The following is a 20844-nucleotide window of genomic DNA, read 5'->3' as shown; positions in this document are numbered from 1 at the left end:
AGTTTTAACAATGATGGCTTTAATTACATAATGTCATCTCTTGACGTCTTTGTCTTCTACATGTCACCACTTCATCAATCTGAGATATTTCTTTTTTTCAATATTTGTGTCTGTTGCCTATTAGAAGCTTCATCAACCCCCCCACTTGCTCACGTTGAGTCCAGCCTGGGATCTCCTGCTCTGTTCTCACGCTGAATTCTTACTTTCTACAGACTCTACTAGGAGGCCAGGCACAGCTCTGCGTGACAGAAAACAGCTCATCGTGCATAGAGTGACAGCAGCTTTATTTCTACTGCACCACATTTGCAATTCATTATAACTGCTTAAACATTTAAGACCGTGGCTACCTTCAAATCTTCACACACACACTGGAGAAAGCAGTCGTCCACTTTCAAACCATTTTATTTTAGTCTTAAAATCAATTTTCATTTATAGTTCGTTTTAAAACCTCGGCCGCCGACGTAAAATGCTGCGTTAGAGGTAAATAAAACGCACATGGTGGTGATTTCATGGTTTATTTTACACATGGCAGAACAAAGTCTGCCGGAGAGAAAAGGCACAGTTCCAGGGCGTGAGAGCGACTCTTTCTGGACCTAAACAGACGACGTCTAACACAAGGGATTGCAGCTGAAAGTGCAAACTACAGTTCAACCTAGAAGAAAAACTTAAAACGGCACATCAACAGGGTTTGGAAATACTATAAATGACAACGGACCATTTTCTGCTTAAACTCTCATGATGATAGTTGCCTGCATTTTCTCAGATGCTCAGCAACATGTAATCTGCTCTTTCATATGCAGCCTTCTTCTAATAATATCAGTTAACACCATCAATAGTGACCAATATGGTCACTACTGTCACGACAATCTTGTAAATCGTGTATTCGGGGTGCTGTAAAATGTGTTAATTGTCAATAACATCTTGAATATAGATGTTAATACACTGCACTCCTCCTGATTTTGTTCAAACTCCAAAAACATTTTCCCACAGCTCGAGGTTGATGCTTTTTACAAATAAGCGGTGGGCTTGGAGGAAATTGGATTAGGGAATCTGGAGCCACTTTTAAAGCATGAACAAAATCAGGGAGTGCGTCTCTGTGTGCTGCTTTTAGTGGAGTGGAAACTGACAGTTTTAAAATCAACAGCAATGGGAAACAGTCCGAAGTGACGACTAACATCTGCTTGGCGGGCCACCAGAGTCGTCATCACGGGGAATCGCTGCAGTTTATGTGCACATTGACTCGACACACAGGAAGAATCCCACAGCGAGTGCCTTTAATAGTGTCGATGTGGAAATGTGTCCGGGTGTGTTTTCACAGAGGAATGTTGGCGTGTTTCTTCCAGGGGTTGACTTGCTTCTTGCTGGCCAACACGTCCAGGTCTCTGCAGATCTTCCTGCGAGTGGTCGACGGCTCGATGATGTCATCGACGAACCCTAAAACAAACATTTTGGATGGTTGAAGCGTGAAATCAGATTTTTGGGAAAGCTGTGGAGACATCGGGAGGTTTACCTCTAACGGCAGCTGGGAAGGGGTTGGCGAACTTGTCCACGTATTCGGCCTCGGCCTCCGCCTGGTTCTCCTTCCCTCTGAAGATGATCTGAACGGCACCCTGGGAAAAAACACAACAGAGAAACGGTTCTCACACAGTGTCAGATCAAACAAAGGGAGAAAGACACCGACAAACAACAGAAGAGTTTGTACCTTTGCACCCATGACGGCAACCTCAGCTGTGGGCCAGGCGTAGTTCACGTCTCCTCTCAGGTGTTTGGAGCTCATCACATCATAGGCTCCTCCATACGCCTGATATACACACACACACACCAAAACCTTAACCACAACCAATTCATGCCAAACCCTAACAGTAACCACAGTTCATATCTTAACCAGGACCTCAGACCGTTTAGCCTCATTAGGACTGGGCTTTGGTCCACATGAGGTCTACTGGTCCTGACAAAAATGTTTTGTTTTTTTTTTAAAACCAGCATACACACAAAAACGCACCTTTCTGGTAATGATGGTTATCTTTGGGACGGTGGCCTCTGCAAAAGCAAAGAGCAGTTTGGCTCCGTGTCTAATGATGCCTCCGTACTCCTGAGCAGTTCCTGTTGACCATCATCAGAGGGAGATCATATCAGTCACATTGGACAGTGTGTTTCAATGGAAAGAATTTCTGCTCCACACACTGTAGAAATGATTATTTCTGTATGTAGGAGCATCTTGTTTATTTTCCCTGAGTTTACGGCTCAATCTTTTCCTACTTTTTGTGCAGGTGCATCGATCCTGCTGTTTATTAATAAGTGCACAGAGAGAGTCAGAGGGCAACAGCTTCACCTGACTCAGATGTAAGTTAGAGTATGACTCCTTTGTGAATGTAAAGGCAGCCAGTGTACATGCACAGTGTGATTTTGGGGGGATACCTGGCAGGAAGCCTGGAACATCCACAAAAGTGATGATGGGAATATTGAAGGCGTCACAGAAGCGTACGAAGCGGGCGCCTTTCACCGAGGAGTTGATGTCCAAACACCCTGATGCACAAGACAGAAATGAACCGACATTAAAATACAACAGAATAGTAAAAAGCGACCAGAATGTGATATGATCACCAAAAAAAAAACACACATTTTAATGCCAGTAGAATATGTTGTGTTACTTTTTTTTTTTTAAACTCACCAGAAGCCACTTTGGGCTGGTTACCCACGATGCCCACAGTGCGTCCGTTCATACGGGCGAACCCCACCACGATGTTCTTGGCATAGTTGGGCATGATCTCGAAGAAGTCTCTCTCATCCACGATCTGAACAGAGGCAATGAGGTCAAATATTTCTACTTGCAGAAATGACATGGGATGTAGTTGCACAGTGTGTGTGTGTGTGTGTGTGTGTGTACGTACTGACTGAATGATGTCCAGCATGTCATAGGCTTTGGTTGACTCAAACGGGACGATGGTGTCCAGTGAAGCTACCAGACGATCGCTGAAAAAAACGACAGAGGTATCAGACACGTTGGAAATAAAAAGATATTCTCTGACGTTGATTGGTTGTTTGGTAAAAGCAGAGGTGAGGACGATTGGTTCACCTGGGGTCGTGGCATTCCCTGATGGGGGCGGGGTCCTGGTTGCTGAGAGGCAGGAAGTTGAAGAACTCTCGCAGGTTGAGGAGGGCTTCAACGTCGTTCTCAAACGCGTGATGAGCGACGCCTGAGGAAGAAATAGACAAGATGCTTTTTTTTGACGATTCCTAACCCCCCGTGTGTTTGGGTCGAAGAGAAGGGGGCACAGATGAGCCACTGCGAGATTTACATGGATCAGCTTTCGTTCACTTTTCCAGAATACGGCCACTGGAACATGACTGGGTCCCCGGTAATGAGATCCAGCTGCTGCTACAGCTGAGTATTTACATAACAGCAGCCAGACACCGATTTTGGATGTGAAAATATAGCAACAGAACAAACTGAGGAGAGATAAAAAGCTTGTACGTGCAAACTAACCAGAAACAGAGGTGTGTGTCTTGGCTCCACCGAGCTCCTCTTGAGTCACATCCTCGTTGGTGACAGACTTCACAACATCAGGTCCCGTGATGAACAGGTACGATGTGTCCTAAACACACACACACACACACACACACACACACACACACACACACACACACACACACACACACACACACACACACACACACACACACACACACACACACACACACACACACACACACACACACACACACACACACACACACACACACACACAAACAAAACCGGCATATTGGAAATACTTAAAAACATTGTCTTCTGTTGCTAAGATCAAATGAAATGTTTATTGGATAAAAAAGCAGAACAGCTGGGGATTATTTGTTGCGCGCTTTAATACCTTAACCATGAAAGTGAAATCTGTCAGAGCAGGGGAGTAGACAGCTCCTCCTGCACAGGGACCCATGACGAGGGAGATCTGAGGGACGACTCCAGAGGCCAACACATTCCTCTGGAAAAAGAAAAGTCAGAAACAGCCCATGAAGCTCCAGATATGAGCTTTTCAAAATGTTTTAAATGCAAGGTGCCGATTGTGGCAACTGCTTGAATCACAGAGTAGAGACTCAGATGTTAAGTGTGATTTTAGATATTGAGTTTTCAGTGAGGTGTAAGGATTCTGCAAAATGACCACACCAGGAATATATCTGCATATCCAGCCAGAGACTCCACCCCTTCCTGGATCCGAGCTCCTCCAGAGTCGTTCAGCCCGATGACCGGAGCTCCCACCATCATGGCCTGGTCCATGATCTGAGAGCAGAACGTGAATGTGAGGAACCACTGACGAAATGATACAGTCTCAGAGCGCAGAAGGACGGCTCACAAGTTTAATGCTGCAGATGCCTCACACCCAAGTAAAATATGAAATATATGAAATTAAATATTTCTGACGGTTACACAAACCTACCTTACAGATCTTTTGTGCGTGAGCTCCAGACAGACTGCCACCAAACACTGTGAAGTCCTGAGAGAAACAGAAAAAGAGAAAATAAAAATTACACCAGTGAAACAGCTGTTTAATATTTAATATTCCTACAATATAATTATTTATTGCACCTGACTGAACACATAGACCAGTCGGCCGTTGATCCGTCCTCGGCCTGTCACCACGCTGTCGCCTGGGAACTAAGACAGAGAGAGAGAGAAATGGCTCAAATCAAAAAAGGCATGAACTGCTACGAACTTTTTACGTGGACAACGTATGACACGTGCCGTCACCTTGTTTCTGTCCTGCTCCATGCCGAAGTCGGAGCAGCGATGCTCCACAAACATGTCCGTCTCCACAAAGGACTCGGGGTCCAGCAGCAGCGCCACACGCTCCCTGGCTGTCAGCTTCCCCTGAAACACACACACAGTTAGTACGGATTTACCTGAAAGAACACAACACTGCATTCATGCAACATAACACAAAATATGAAATTTGTATCAAAGCCATTGTAGTCAGGGCAGTTTCTTGGCAATTATTACTGAAGCAACACTTTCTCTTGTTGTTTTCTGGAATTTTCTGAATGAGGCCTGTATATTTAAATACTTTATATTTACATCAGTAGCGGGTCCTCTCTGTGGAGGCAGCCATGTTTTTTACAGGAGCCCAGACTGGACAAACTAAAGACCTTTTGACAATTGAAGGTTACCACAGGTTCTCTCTCATGTTTGGAAGGGGAGGGTGAGGTGAGGGGTGTTCAGCTGCAGCATGCAACTTCACCACTAGATGTCACTGAATTCTACACACTCAACCTTTAAACCTGCAATCTACAGCTTTAACTTGTAACTTTAACTAGCAGAGGATCGGTGCCTTGCTCGAGGGCACTGACAGCTGGATTGTGTATCTCATAACATCCCATGAGCAACTCTAGAAAGTTGGTGAAGGTCACTTTTACGTGTGTTTCAAGGAAGAAGTGACACTCCAGCAGCAACCCCTGACGCAAAGCCTTTGAGCCAGGCATTTCACCTGTCAACCACTCCAGCTGCCACAGTTACTACAGCAGATAAATAATAACTTATTAATGAATGAAAGTCAGTGTTGGTTTGTTTTACCCTCTTGTGCTGAGCATCTATTCTCCCCTGACCTCCACCGACCAGCGCCGCCTCCCGTTTCTGCTCGATCCGCTCCCTCACGGAGGGGTGGCCGGCCGAGTACCAGCGTCTGTCGGGCCGCAGGCGGGTCTGCTGCACCGAGGCTGCGGCTGCGCCATGTTTCACCTGCGCCAAACCCCGGAAAGACGTCCGCAGCCCGTTCAACAGTCCGCAGCTGCTCCGAGCCACAGTGAAGGCCGCCATCTTTGCTGCTGCTGCTGCTCGTATCGGCCGACAGGAGACCATGAGGATGACAGGCAGACGTTTGAGCCAATAGCGAAAGGGGGGCGAGTTCTCTCAGCCAATCAGGGAGAAGGGATTTTCTATCCCCAGGGCTGAGGGGCGGGGCCTGGAGGGGAACAGGTTTCCAGTGGTTCACTGAGGCCGCTCGTCTGAAAGTCACGGGGTGTCTCTGCCCTGGATTTGGTTTGTCAGGTGCAGCTGCTCCCAGACAGGCACTGGACCCTGCTGATCCTCCGGACTTTCTCCGGAGGGGCTGTACGTATGAACGCAAATGTCCGAGTGAGAGCCTCCGGACTTTCTCCTGACTTTCTCCAGCCAATTCCCTAGTGAAATATTTAGGTGTCAGGTGTTAGGTGCAGGAGATCCTCCCCAGGACTCACCGCTTTTTCACTGGGAGACATTTGTTTTCTATTTGATTGATTTTTTGATTTCATTTTTTAATTAGAAGCGTCGTCATTATAGTTAATGTTGTGGTGTTGGGTAACAGGAGGTAAGGGCTGCCTGACAGGATGTTTAACAAGAGTAAATGTTAATAATGACACAAGCACACATGTATAGGTGAGGTTTACAGTTCAGACAGAAATTCTAACCTATGTGAGTGACATAGTTTATAGATCATAGAACCTGACTGATCAGCCGATATGAGCCTTTCACAGACTTATCAGTGTGGTGTTTTGTGTGCTAATATTATTTTACAGAATAAACAATGAAGCAAAGTGCATTTATGTTTACATTTTAGGTGAAAGTATATATGTTACACATTTTCTTAATTTATTAGTTATATAGTTGGTTGTATTTGTGTTTTCTTTTCATTTAAAGTTATTTATTATAACTATTATTATGTTACTATTATTATGGTTAAACTGTAAAATATCAAGTCTCAATTACATTTCATTTCTTTGCTGTAAGGTTTTGATGATGACATCTTAGGAATAGTAATATATATATAATATAATAATATATATATATTATTATTTATACTTATTTGTATTCACTAGTTATTATTGTTGATGGTGAAGATGGTGATGATGTTGTTGATGATGATAATAATGATGAAGATGAAGATGACGAGGATGAGGATGAGGTTGATGTTGTTGATGACGATGATGATGATGGTGAAGATGATAATTATGATGATAATGATAATGATGGTGATGGTGAAGATGAAGATGAAGACTTATATTTCTCAGACTCAGGGTTCAGATAAAACATAGTTTAACACAGATTGAAATAAAATAGTAATTTAGTGAAGGAAGTGATCGCGGGCACGAGCCGACGCCGTGGAGCCCTCGCGCACTACAGTAACCAGGGTAACTGGGGGGGGAAGTCTCGCGTGGTTATCGTGCTCGTCGAGAGGGGTTGACGCGAGGAAAAGTGGAGGATCGAGTGTTTGATGCATTTGTTAAACGACCAGTTCGCCATGTTCCGGTCACCTCTCGTTAAGTTTTACAGCAAAACGTACCAGAACCGAAGGATTTCACTTTGCCGCATCCGCTTCCGTCCCGCGTGCGACGCATAAGGCGGCCCATTGATATGCTTGATTCTTCGCTCGCTAATTTTGGCTAGCCATGCTAGCGCTAGCCGCTTAGCTTTGTTTACATCAAGTGCGCGCCTGTGATCTGTTAGCTAATTGCTAACCAAACACATTTGCGATCTTAGCAGCGGCTCGTCGCCCAGTTTGTCACCGACGAGGCTGCGGCCGTGTTGGGGGTAGTTCACCGGCCCTATGGCCAACATCCACCCTCTCTGTGCCACAACGTTTGGCTGATGCCGTGAGCTAACGCTAGCTACATAATGCTAACCCTTTTTTGAAACCATGGGTCGTGTGATCGTTTGACTCGCCGCAGGCTGTTGGGCACCGCGGGGGTATAATGTGAGTGATTACAACCCGGGGTCCGAATTCACTTAAACTTTATTCGTGATCTGGTGCATAAGAGCGTCCGCGAACCGGCGATGCTATCTGTGGTTAGCCGCTAGCCGGGGCTACCAGTGTGCGCGTTTACCGCTTCACCATGTCCGCTGTGTGTTATTGTGTGTGTTGTTGATTCGCATGTGTAAAATGACACACTGGAGCGGGTGATCGCTGCAGCGGCAGGTTCGGTTTCTGTTTCCTCCATCCGCCCCTGACACCTCGGCTCTCTCTAGCTGCACCGGAGCCAGTGGCTGGATTATCGTTTCCCCCCCCCCCTCTCCCGGGCCGCGGTTCCCCGCGGCCGGAGTGCACCGCTATGAACCCGGTCAATGCAACCGCTCTGTACGTGTCCGCCAGCCGGGCCGTGCTGCAGTGTGACCCGCGGCAGCCTCACACCTTCGCAGAGATGTACACGCTCCTGCCCTTCTTCCGACAGTCCCTCGCATGCCTGGTCTGTGGTAAGCATCCTGCAAACATCAGTTTGTGTGTGTTTGTGTGTGTTTGTGTGTGTGTGTGTGTGTGTGTGTGTGTGTGTGTGTGTGTGTGTGTGTGTGTGTGTGTGTGTGTGTGTGTGTGTGTGTGTGGCAGCAACACGTAGCACCTGCTCCGATGCTGCGCTGTGTCGCAACACGGCTACCATCGCTCTCCCCACTGCACTCATCTGAATTCATCGCTTTACTATTCACATGGACTTGGAGTGTGCGTGGGCGCGCGTGCGTGTGTGTGTGTGCGCGTGCTCGCAGCGGTGGACACGATCTGTCGTGCGCACCACCGCCGTCTCCCGTGGCAACCGAGGACGAGCCCCAGTCATCTGTCCTCTCGTCAAGACAGATGACTCCTCTGTTGTTGTGCCTGCTGCAGAGCCATGTGTTTCCTATTCACTAAGCCGCTCGGCCCAGGAGCAGCATCCCCCCCACCAACACCTGAAGGGCAGGATCACGTCGCTTGTATAATTGTGTTTATTTTTTTTAATTCTTGTGCTTTTTGACAATATTTAAGCGGCACTACAGGTTGGATGATGTAAGCAGGTGAAATCAAGACAGTGAGAACATTAATTCAGCAGGTTTCCAATGAAGTAGGACAGTCGGGTTCCAAAACGCACCAGCATCTAACTTAATAGATTTAAAATCAATCTGGATGATTGATTAATGTTGTTTATCAGTCACTTCACAGAAAAGTCTCTGTCATTTTTCAAGCAATCACTCCGACAGTTATCTGGTTGCTGAATCTCCTTTTGTGAGCATTTGCTTCCTACCTGTGAGCATCATATCTTTTTTATTTCTGATATTTGAATAAATCACTTGAAGCTCTGGTAAAGCATTTGTCATTGTTTGAGGAAATAGCGGGGGGGGGGGGGGGGGGGGGGGGATTTGAGGTAATTAAAACAGTTTCTAGAGAGGCATGGTGGGGAATGGAAATGGCCTTAAATGACTCTAGTCCAGCGACATTATTGATCGTTTCACATTTGCTTTGCATAAGTGCGAGGTGGATAAACAAGTGGATTAACACCTCCCTCTTGTTTTTGTCTCAGGTAAACTTCTCCAGGATCCCGTTTCCCCAACACATGCAGAGTGTCAGCATTACGTGTGCCTGGGCTGTAAAGGACAGCAGATGCACATCCGGCCGTCGTGCAGCCGCTGTAAGGACTATTCCTGCTTCCAGGAGAACAAGCAGCTCACCTTGCTGGTTCAGTGCTACAGGAAGCTTTGCCTATATGTAACTCATTCACCGTTGCTGCAGTTGGTCAGCAGCCATGTGGAAGGATCTCCAGAGGTTATGGCCTTGTTAGAGGAAGTGCTTATGTCACACGAAGAGGATATAGAAACAGAGGACCCAAGCCTGGCGCAGGCAGACGTGAATCCTTCTGCGCCTGAGTCACTTACCCCCACTGAGGCGCCACCTGTTCCTGCAGAGCTCTCGGCTGTACCACAGAGCTCCTTCTCTGACCCTCCCTGTTCCAATGGACCGCAGGAATGCAACGGAGAAGTGCTGGAGGATCTAGATCCCTCTTCTCCTGAGCTGGAGGTATGTGAGCTGGTAGAGGAACAGCCACAGGGAGGCATACCTGTCTCCAGTACTGGTTGTGGTGGTCTGGAACTGAGTCTGACCACTGGACCTTTAGCTCCAAGTCCAGGCACCGTGTGCTCTCTCAGGGATGGGCAATCAAGCAGCAGAGAGCTGGAGGAGGGGGAGGTGTTGCTGCTCAGCGTGGAGGAGGTCTTACAGACTTTGGATCCCCTTCAGCCGAGTCGAGATCCCACTCACACACTTCCAGACAGGACGCACACTCATTCACACATAGCCACGGACAGAACGCACACTCAAATGTACATACAGCTCGATGCTGCTCATAACTACACACAGATTCAAACAGACAGGACTAACACTGTGGCGAGCCATGGTGCTCATATACTCACACCCTCCTACAATCCTCCTCCAGCCGCAAAGCCCCCGCCTGTCCGCCTTAACCGCAAACGCTCTCGTTCAGAGAGTGACAGGGAAAAGGTGAATCCCCTCCCCATCACCTCCATCCTACAGGGCTCGTCCTCACATTTACACACTCCAAACCCCTCTCATCCACCGCACACACAACCACCCCCGCCCTCTTTAACTGTACCAGCACACACGTACTCATCCGTTCCCAACGGGGCGCCTCCAAAGCCCAGCCGACCTGCCCCCATCCACAGTAAAGGTGCCAGGAAGCATGTCGATCCCGCCCATAAGAAGCCGCACGCCAAGGCCCGCAGCGGCGGGGGCTCCAAGACCAAGGACCGGAGCAAAGACCAGCGGTTGATGTCAGGCTGCCTGGTGCCCCCCGCTCCTGCCAGGCCTCCATACAAGAAGCCAGTGGAGAAGAAGGGCTGCAAGTGTGGCAGGGCCACTCAGAACCCCTCTGTGTTGACCTGCAGGGGGCAACGCTGTCCCTGTTACTCAAACCGCAAGGTGAAACAATGATCACAGACTGTATCAAATTATTTAATGGTTTTTATTGACAGCTAATTTAGTCTATTTAATCAGCCCTTCAAAAATGCAAGGCAATATTATGAGATTGAATATAGATTATTGATGTAATCATTTTATGTAGTGTGAGTAAACACTATGATATTTTTAGTATGAACCTCCATAAGAGAATTTGTTGCCAAGATAACTCACAAATAAACATACTAGAAATTATAAGACTATTAACTGACCCGTCTTTAAGCTTTTATTTAAGTTAAATGTGTCTAAAGGCTTTTTTATTTTGATTGGGAAAAGAGACATGTATCTAAATTCCTCATTTGTCTGGACTACATTCTTTAAGATGCTTCCTTGCAGCTTTCATGTGACATTGGTGTGATGCACATCTCCTCATCTATTCCCTGTCATCTCTCTCAGGCATGCTTGGATTGTATCTGCAGAGGTTGCCAGAACTCCTACATGGCCAACGGTGAGAAGAAGCTCGAGGCCTTCGCCGTGCCGGAAAAAGCACTGGAACAGACGCGGCTCACGCTCGGCATCAACCTCACCAGCATCACGGCGGCCGCGGCACTCCGCAACCCGCCGACCTCCAGCATACGAGCGAACACCCTCCTCAACGTGGCCACGGCGACGGGAACCCCTGTGACCACGGCCTTCCTGTCCCCGAGCCCCCCACAAGAGCCCAACTACGAGGACAGCCTGGAGCTGCTGATCGGATGAGAGGCTGGGACTCCAGAAACGGACAGCTCTGTGCTGAATGAATGTGACGGCTGAACTTTGTGTCTGACAGACAACCCCGTACCTCCCACCCTCCGCAGGGGAGGCAATCTAAGGCAGCTATGGGTCTGTCCTGTCCTGTAACCTGCTCTTCTTCTGTGTTGGAAAATGCTGAGTAGTAAGACTAGCATGGGTGTGCCAAAGCCTCCTGTATTGTGCCTGTTTGCCGGTGTGTGTTGTTGCCTGTCTGTAGTTTAACACTTATACTCGGTTCCACGGCTGTTCTGTACTTCAGAGGTGCTTTTTTTTTTTGTTTGTTTATGTATCACAGACATACTGTAAGAGGCAATAGGAACCCATACCAGGTTTTGTGTTTTCTGTGTGTGCGTGCATGCATGAGTGCGTGTTTTGGTGCGTACTGGCATCAAAGCCTGCATCATCATATCTCAGTTACTTGTCACAGCATTTTTCCACGAGTATTACTCTGTGTATGTTTTAAAGAAATGCATCTTTGGCATCAGGACGGCCTTTACTAATCCTCAACCATGTGCGTGTTCACACTTTAAGCGGTGAATGATTCTTGTGACTAATCAATGGAGAACTTCTCACATAAGACTGTATGCCTTTTTCTATCTCATCAACCTACTCGATCCAAGTACTGTTGGCTGTTTAATGAAATTGTCTTAATGAACTTGACTGATGCAGGCGTTGTACGGGCAGCGAGATAATGTCAAAGCACTTGGCTGGCTCCATGGTTTCTCTGTATGTTTGTATGAGTGTGTTTGTTTGTGTGTATGCTCCTGCTGAGATTTACTGTAACGTCAGTGAGGGTTGCGGATGGTCGGCTGTGAGCACTTAGTCTAATTGATTGGCACGATTACAACTAAAACCATTCTTGGTTACCATAGCAATAGGGGCACCAATAAGGAGTCTCCGGGCTCTCCTGTAAACATGCAGTCGTTTACAGTATCGCCATTAGTCGACTATAACTGTCTTCTAAAAAATATTACACCGTCATGTGTTGATTGTGTGTGTGTGTGTGTTTAGATAAACTGAAGCCATAGGTTGTCATTAACAACACAAAATATAATCAGCGTATCCATTTTGCCCCACAGTTGTATGTGTCATGACTGATAAGAGACCAACTCAGAGACTATTTTTGATACCAAGTGTTTGAGATTTGGTACCACTGTCTGTGTATGTGTGTGTGTGTGTATATGTATGTATGTATGTATGTATGTATGTGTGTGCGTTTTGGTTAAAGCACCTTGAAGCCCTCCTATAACCCACGAGGCTGTGTGTCATCTGTGTTTGTGTTTACAGTCTCAGCTGTAAGTACCACATGTTGTTCAGTTCAGTCATGGCGACCAAAAACAGACTGAAGGAGAGAGAGACAGAGAGAGGGGACTCAGGCTGACCAAACTAACACCTTGGTTCTCCGCTCACGGAACAGGAAGTAGCAGGTGGATTACAGTGTGATCGGCTAATATGATCTATCTTCCTGCAGCGTGTGTGTATGTTTCAAAATGTATTTCTTTTGGGCATTACTTGAACCCTGATTAGTTTTTGGTATTGTTTTTTTTTTTTTTTTTTTTAATTTAAAAACTCTTGTTTGAGGAGTGACTCTTATTATTGCTGAAACATTCACTGCCATAATATGGAAACATGTAATACAACATGGATTAAATGATAGTTTTTTACTTTTTCAGTTTTGTGTCGTTATTTGTGTAGAGGGGGAATCTGACTTTGACTTAACTTAATGAACGTGAGTGTGTTTGATTGTGTAAGAGTAAGAACTGCAGTGGTACCTTACACTTAAAAATATAAAAACTTTGAAACATTAAGTTTAAATCTCTACAGGAAGCTTGAGTAAAACAGTTGAATATAGATGTTTAGTTTTTTTTAGGTAAAATACATTAGTGGAGAAATTTCTGATTAAAAGTTTGCAAGAAAATTATATTTTACACAACATGATGTGAGGCTGACGGGGGCGCTACAGGCCAAGTCTGGGGAGGATAAAAGTTATATGAATGTACATGTTTTCATGGCAGAACATCCAGTAGTTGTTGAGATATCGACATTATATTCAATCTGTATAGCAGCCAATTGTAATTGAAACTAAAACTACAAAAGAGTTTCTGTGGAGGAGAGTTATCTATTTTTCCTTTTGCATTTAAAAAAAGAACTGAAAAGGTTGAAAAATAAAGTCCAAACGTTGAGAATCAAGTCAAACAATCATTTTATTTGTATAGTCGATATTCACAAATCACAATTTACCTCTCGGGGCTTAAAAAGGTGGGACATCCTCTGGCCTGAACCCTCGACTATAGAGTTGAGGAAAAACTACCCCAAAAAAAAACCTTTTAACAGGATTTAATCAAACTAAACCCGAGGATTTTGGTTTAGCATTTTGAGGTTAAAGGGGACGTGGTGTGAATAAAGTCGACTCCTCTGCTCCATCAAATCAAGTCAGAGGATCAACAGTTTTCTGCTCACACTGTTAAAAGAGAGAATTTCCTCGTAATCAAACAACAGTTTTAATACTTCACATTCTTTGTCACACCACAGATTTATTCAAGAATGTTGTACAAAGAGAAAATTTAAAGATCCTTTAACATCTTGTGGCATTTATTCACTTTTAATAAAAACTCCACTAAGTGTTATTTAGTCCACACGGCTCTCTTCTCCCAGCTGCTCACACACCAGAGCACAACATTTAATCTGCATCTATTGTCCTCCTCCAAATCCCCGGTGACCTGAATGCACCGCACAATCTGTTTGCTGTGCGTTCTGCTCGCCGCAGTCTTACAAACAGAATAAATATCTTGTGTGTGGTTTAGCTGTTATCAATTAACTGGTCACTGCTGGAGTAAACACACACCAAATGGTTCCACTTCCCACGTCGTACTGGGCCGCTGTTGGTGTGTCTGGTTTGATTACGTGCCTGCAGCTCCAGTGCCACTCCCCTGGCTGTCTGTCCGTCTCCATCCCTGCATCCCCAGGCAGCTTCCTCACATTCACCAGAGCAAACCCTGACATTTGGGTCAACCTCTGTCAGTGTCTACAAAAAACAAAGTCATCCCAGTGCTGGACTCCTCCGTCCAGGCCTCTCTCTCTCTCTCATTAGCCCACCAGGAAGGCCCCGAAGTAGCTCGCCCTGCCGTCCATCTCCATGGCGCTGGCGTTGCTGACCGTGACGAAGAGGCGGTCAGCGGGCTTGAGAAAGGCAGTGCCGGCCTGGTGCAGGGAGAAGAGGCCGGGCTCCTGACCCCGGGGCCAGCACGTGCTGCGGGACGACTTCATCAGCAGGATGGGCACCTTGTAGGAACTCATCTGAGGAACACATCACAACTTTGTAAATCATATGAGATAGATTTTTTTCTTTTTATTCTGACACAATCGGAAATCAATAACTTTATGAATCAACTGTGGTGCATTCAAGGCCACACTGACATTTGAGGGTAAAGAGTTCTCTTGGCACAGCTGCGTGTCATCAGAAACTTCATTGCCCTCAGTGGCAATTCTGAGTCACCATGTCCAGTCCTGACATTGTGTTCGTATTAGCTCATTTCTGTTTTGGCCGGGGAAGTTTTGTTTTGTGTTGCCCTGACCAATCAGTAATGAGTCACACACTTTTTCCCCCGGTGGTAGGGAACACTGGGAAAGACACTTCCTCCCCCACTGCTCTTGAACGTAGCCTGTGGTTGGTTCACTGGCACTTCCCCTCTCTTCACAGGTAAGTTTCCTTCAGGTAGAAGCTGCATCGTGATCAGGTCGATAACTGTGGGTGCTGCTGTACTTTCTTTACCCAGATCTTCCATTGGTGCTTCCTGTTTGTAACTCTGTTCATATGGAGCTAAGCAGGGCCTGGACACCTGTTGTTGTGTTGTTCATGCACATCGAGGATATTTCTTCTTACTCCTGTGTTACTTTGTACGTCTTCGCCTGCTGCTTCTTTTGCTTCTTTTGTTTCGTTTTTAATTTAAGTGCCTACCAATCATGTGTTTTAAGGTTTTAACATTAGACACTGCTTTTTAGGAACTGACTGTCCAGCACTTTGACGAATGACCATCTTAATTAACGTTGTTTGTAGTTCCCACTTCCTTTTTTCAGAATTAAAGTGCTGCTATAGAATTTGTTTATGGTTTAGGTTGATTTTGTTCATTTTGTTTGATTCGCTTTCACTAAGTATTCATTGTTTAATTTGTATGGGCACCTCTAACCCAGGCTGACAGTACACAGAATAAAGTCAGAGGATTATTATTCAAAAACACCTCATATTTCTGTTATGATAAAGAATAATAGAGTCCGACTTCTTTCTATTGCAGTATTCATAGGGCCCAAGGTTTAGTTAGAGCATTCAGGCGAGGGGGTGACGTCTTGGTGCACACAGGACATGACGTTTAAATTTAGGCGGAGAACTGGGCACTTGGCACAGAAAGGCCCCGACCAGGTTTGAACCCACAACCTTTTTGCTGTGAGGCGACAATGCACATGTTGCCCCCCCCCATCCAGATAAATGATCTTTCAATTCCAAGTATTGTCCTTTAAAGCACACAAAGCCTCACCTTCTTGTAGATATACTGCCCAAGCTGCGCTCCTTCCTCCTCCTTTGTGTCCCCCGTCTCCTCCTTTGCCTCCCCCTCCGTCTCCCCCGTCGAGGGCAGCCTGAAGTAGGTCTGTGCGTAGATGTAGTAGAGGCCAGCTGTGGGCACCAGGAGCTCGCCACCCCTCAGCTCCATGTTCTGCAGGAAGGACAGACCCCTGTGGCCCTCCCACCCTCTGATACGCTGCCCCAGGAACCCCCTGCTGCTCCCTGAGCCTGCAATCACACACGCACACGCAGAAACACACACATGCTCAATGTTTGAGGCCGTTCCCTATGATGCAAGAGCTTTTTCAGATTGCCGTTTGGAGTGTTGCTGAGTTTAAACAGTCACTGCCATTCAAATGAGAAACAAATGTCTAAAGAGTCTGTGTGTAAATAGTGCTCACAGATGTGCCCACAGAGCAGCGGCAGCCCAACAACTGCTCCGCTAATGGACTATAATAAACTCAGCTATGTGATGCTTTTAAAAAAATGTCTTGTTTTCTTTCTGCCATGTTTTTTCTAATTTTTCCAGTCCAGCGACGACAGCCACATGTTTAAAAAAAGCAGCAGAAGTGGCCGATGAACTCCTTCCTCCAGAAAAGGAAAAGATAACAGGTCTTTTTTTAGATTTAGATTTAGAAATTGGATCCTTATGGACAAGATCCTTGAAGCCAAAGCTAAATAAGTATATTTACCAGAGATATAAAAAGTATCAGAGCTATTTACGCTGCCAACAACCCCCCCCCCCCCCCCCCCCCCCCCCGGAACAAACATAACAGAGAACAACATTGTTCAGCTCATTCATCAATTTAAAGCCTGAGCCAGATTTAATTAGGACTGTCTAACTTTATCAAACTGTAAAATGTGCACCATCAGAAGTTTGTCCAGTTTCCAGCAGCTAAAAAAAGAATAAATCCCATTGTGACAGAATTAGTGACTGACTCCACAAAATCTAAATAAAACTTCACTGATCTTATCGTCCAAACTTTTGAAAATTGTGCTGGAAAAAATCCTGTGATTCAGAAATGAATTGGAGAAAACATCACCCGTATCACAAATGAAATCAAATGGCATTGGTTCAACATGAATATTAGGTTAAGTTCATAATAGTATTGTTATCTGCAATTTGAAGGGGCTACGCTTAAGTTTGTCAGTAGGTGAGATTCCGTGTCTAGGACTTGTCACCAGGCAAAGAGCCATTATAAAGGGTTGTCCACTAACCATTAAGTCGGTGGTTCGATCCCTGGTTCCTCCTGTTCTCCTTGGGTCAGACACTGAACCCTAAATTGCCCCTGTATATATATATTTTTGTTACTTTAAGTCTATGTTAATCTTTAGTCTCTATGGAAAACATTGTATTCTTTGGTTTTGTCCCTCATACTCTTCTACATATGTAGTTCTACTAACTCTGCGGTGGATCGAACTATTTTAAAGAAGGAAGCGACTCAGGTCACTGTATTGTCCATTGTAACTGTGGCGATGTTAAATAGTTGAAGTGGCTCTCAGGTCAGTTATAGAGCAACTTAGAAGAATTTTGCTCAAGGCCCCGGATGAGGTCAGGACCCTCCCTGGGCACATTGGGACAAATCGTGGTGGGCTGCTGGATTGCTGGGCCGATGAACTGTCAAAAAAAAGAACTCCTCAAAAAGCTTTTTTACGGGCCTGTCTGTGTGTTTACTGCCCTTGTGGACCTGTCATCTGGGGTGCATGTGAGCCCATGTTGCCTGTGTGGTCCAGGAATGGGCCGGTGCCAAAAGTGGCCCGCGCTCGTTTGCTGGACAGAAATTAATTAAGACAGTGACTCATCCTGTGCAGAGAAACTGCAGGACGCTGCAGGTTACGCAGAAGCAGCTGCACATCTGCAGGTCCTGACAGACGTGTAGGGAGACGTTATTGAACCTGAAAGCAGCCTGGGAAGCCTCGAAGCACATTCCTCACCTCTTGCACTGGGAAGGTGCAGGTGAGCCAACCCAAGCCTCATCATTACACCCTTGTCTATACTCATAACATCCCTATTATTTTGTTTTTTAGATTTACAATCCCGCAGATGTCCTTTTAATCTACTTTCCATGACCACGTTCACCTCGTAAAAGAATCGACTCCAGGCAGTTTTGCATCTGACTCGTGCACTCACCCTCTGCTATGGGAGAGTCTGTGGAGGAGACTACACCCGTCACATGGGCCGCGACTTTAGGAAGAGGGACCCCGGGGCTCAGGATGGGCAGCGCTCCCGTCAGCTTATCTGCGAAAACACGAGCAGATAAGAAACACTCTCTGGACATTTCTAGTGGGAAAAGTCATACTTTAAGCCCATTAGCAGTAATTGGCTGTCAATGGAGGCATTGTTCTTACTTCTCATAGTGGAGGATATCTCTTTCTGGAATCTGTCCGCCATTGTCTGAAAGGAAAACACAAAGAGAAACAGAAAAAGGGACGAGGGGAGGACGGAGGGAGAGAGAACGGGTCAGTCGGTTAATATATCTTGTCTTTTACAGTTGTTCTGACTTTTTTTTACGTATCTTTTAAATCTAAATTAGAAACATTCAGTAATCTATCAGGAACCCTGTCACCCTGCATATCCAGTCACTCCCACTCACCCTGGGTCTACACAGTTCATGTGTGGACATGTAATAGCGGTTTTCCCCTTTTGGCTGAGTCAGTGTTGGATCATTTTTCCAATTTTAGCCGGTGACGTCTGAGTAACTGCATGTGGAGCACGAGAGGATCCCTGATTACTGTTAAAAGAAAAATTGGCCTCTGGTGTCTTGTGTTTTTTTTCTTAAACACCAAATGAACCTTGCACCAGATCTGGGTTTGTTTTCTTTTCCACACAGACATATGCAAATCGGGACAAAGAGAATAAATCAAAACCTTCTCTATGTGGTAGTGGAGCTGTTGCGTGACTTGCCAGCAGGGATTGCGTTTTCTGTCCTCGGCCGTCGACTCTTCGAACTCCGAGTGCAGGTTTGCGTTTATCAGACAGGAAACGCTGCTGCGGGAGAAACTCTCCTGCATCTGTTGGGATGAAAAGATGAAAACAAAATGATAAATCGCAGAAACTAAATAATCCAATGGTCTTATCTGCCGATCGTTTTCTTTATAAAGTGAGGGTAAATCTTCTGGCTTATTCAAATCATTGAAACTGACTGCAGAGCTTCACATTTGAGACGAATATTTGCAGATATTTGTCTGCAAGGAAAAACGATTTTAAATATATAAATTGATTATCAAGTTAGTTGCAGATTATTAATAACTCACCTGTGACTGTGATTTGTGAACTCTCTGTAGCCAATAACGGTCCTAATGTACAAACATTCAATTTTTACTTATCTAACATTCATACTGTGCATATCTTTCTCTCGTGTTTATATTTTTTATATACTGTATATTTATGTATTGTATGAGTAAACCCTGACTCTGAGAAAAATACATACATAGATACAAAAATAATCATCACCATAATGAAATCAAAATCCATATTTGTATCCATTTATTTAATCTGGGTCTATTTAAATACTACAAAATATGCTTTCTCAAAGTAAAATAGTTCCCTGGTTACTTTGCTAAATATCAATTATGATATGTATATTTATCAATATGTGAATAAAGTTCAATTAGTTCATATTTCCATTCTTCTGGACTTCTTATTCATGGACACTTAAAAAGAGAAGCTCAAAATTTATTCTGCTTTTAGAAAAACAATTTATTTTGTAATAATGCTGTAATAATAATTATCGTTAAAAGTAAGCAGAGCACATTTTACTTTGTATGAAAAACATCTGTCAAGTCTATTATCAACATTTGATAATAAAATCTAAATTCAAATTTTAATACATATATGTAACCTGGATTAATTTGAATTATGCTTCCGTAAAGTAAAACAGTCCCTTGGTTACTTATAGTGTATTATTGGTATTATTGGAAGTGGTTAACAATTAATGTGTTGATGTGATTACAGGAACTCACAGGTAAGCGCCGGGTGTTTCCTGCTCCTCAGCCAATCAGAGGTCAGGAACAGGTCTATCAGCTTTTATAAACATGTTTTATTAGTTTTTATTGAACAGGTTTGTTTGGTCTCACGGACTCATTTATAACTATAGTGCAAAGTCCTGTCATTGTTTTTAAAACTGTCTCCTCTCTCGTTGTCCAGCAGAAGGGAAATTCCTGCACCATTTATGAAGGACACCTTTTTTTTCTAAAATATTTCAAATCTATTTTTGTATAATATGACATTGACGGTCCTAATTTATAAAAGAGAAATGAATGATGTGCCCAGCAGTGTATAAAGTAGTTAAAATGGTACTTTAATGATACTTTAACAGTATTTTAAAGAGGATTACCACATCTGACAACTCTGCAGCGTTACATCTCTGTAGGAACAGAATGTCTGTAACTACTCAAAGGATGTGATCATTTTATTTCAAAGTAAAGTTAATCTTAAATAAACTTTTACTATAGCTGCGTAGTTTTCAGTACAGGATATTGTTTCAATGTTGTCCCAGTCCTGTATCCATACAGAGTCTATTGTAAAATTAGGTCAAAGGTCTTGTATTTCTCTAAACTGAATGTTAGATCACTATGAAATTATGACAAAGAGAGTATGTCATCATTTAAAATGTCCCCTGTTAGATGTCAGTTAACTCACTGTGCTCAGGACTTTGTTGAAGTAGATGAAACTGATGGCCACGGCGATGGTCTGGAGGAGGACGGCCGCGAGTACGATGAGGCCCAGACTCTGCAGGGAGATAGAGATGGCCATGTCCCAGCGGTGCGAGAAGAGCACCCAAATAAAGTCCAGAAGAGAGAGTGGAGAAAAGGCTT

The 20844-nt window shown here is 44.8% G+C and overlaps 3 protein-coding genes across 3 annotated transcripts; 1 reads left to right on the top strand and 2 right to left on the bottom strand.

Moving 5' to 3' along the window:
- Nucleotides 1-498: 498 nt before the first annotated feature.
- On the bottom strand, nt 499-5838 carry pccb (propionyl-CoA carboxylase subunit beta). Its single transcript, XM_034575546.1, has 15 exons — nt 5564-5838; nt 4745-4864; nt 4583-4651; nt 4434-4490; nt 4163-4276; nt 3870-3980; nt 3488-3596; nt 3077-3197; nt 2892-2973; nt 2672-2795; nt 2419-2526; nt 2003-2103; nt 1703-1801; nt 1511-1610; nt 499-1434 (listed from the first exon to the last, which is right to left on the bottom strand). Exons 1-15 carry the CDS (start codon nt 5804-5806, stop codon nt 1313-1315), a joined length of 1680 nt encoding a protein of 559 aa, XP_034431437.1. The 5' UTR covers nt 5807-5838; the 3' UTR covers nt 499-1312.
- A 1333-nt stretch (nt 5839-7171) lies between these two features.
- msl2a (MSL complex subunit 2a) lies at nt 7172-13140 on the top strand. Its single transcript, XM_034575545.1, has 3 exons — nt 7172-8215; nt 9289-10700; nt 11133-13140. Exons 1-3 carry the CDS (start codon nt 8074-8076, stop codon nt 11433-11435), a joined length of 1857 nt encoding a protein of 618 aa, XP_034431436.1. The 5' UTR covers nt 7172-8073; the 3' UTR covers nt 11436-13140.
- Nucleotides 13141-13955: 815 nt separating this feature from the next.
- On the bottom strand, nt 13956-20844 carry LOC117756449 (tumor necrosis factor ligand superfamily member 10-like). Its single transcript, XM_034576975.1, has 6 exons — nt 20669-20844; nt 18895-19038; nt 18376-18421; nt 18158-18265; nt 16001-16254; nt 13956-14765 (listed from the first exon to the last, which is right to left on the bottom strand). Exons 1-6 carry the CDS (start codon nt 20780-20782, stop codon nt 14556-14558), a joined length of 876 nt encoding a protein of 291 aa, XP_034432866.1. The 5' UTR covers nt 20783-20844; the 3' UTR covers nt 13956-14555.

This window comes from Hippoglossus hippoglossus, chromosome 22, assembly GCF_009819705.1.
Source record: "Hippoglossus hippoglossus isolate fHipHip1 chromosome 22, fHipHip1.pri, whole genome shotgun sequence".
In the NCBI taxonomy this organism is placed as follows: domain Eukaryota; kingdom Metazoa; phylum Chordata; class Actinopteri; order Pleuronectiformes; family Pleuronectidae; genus Hippoglossus; species Hippoglossus hippoglossus.
Note: the sequence above shows the minus strand (reverse complement) of the source record. Positions and strands in the feature narration are given on the sequence as shown.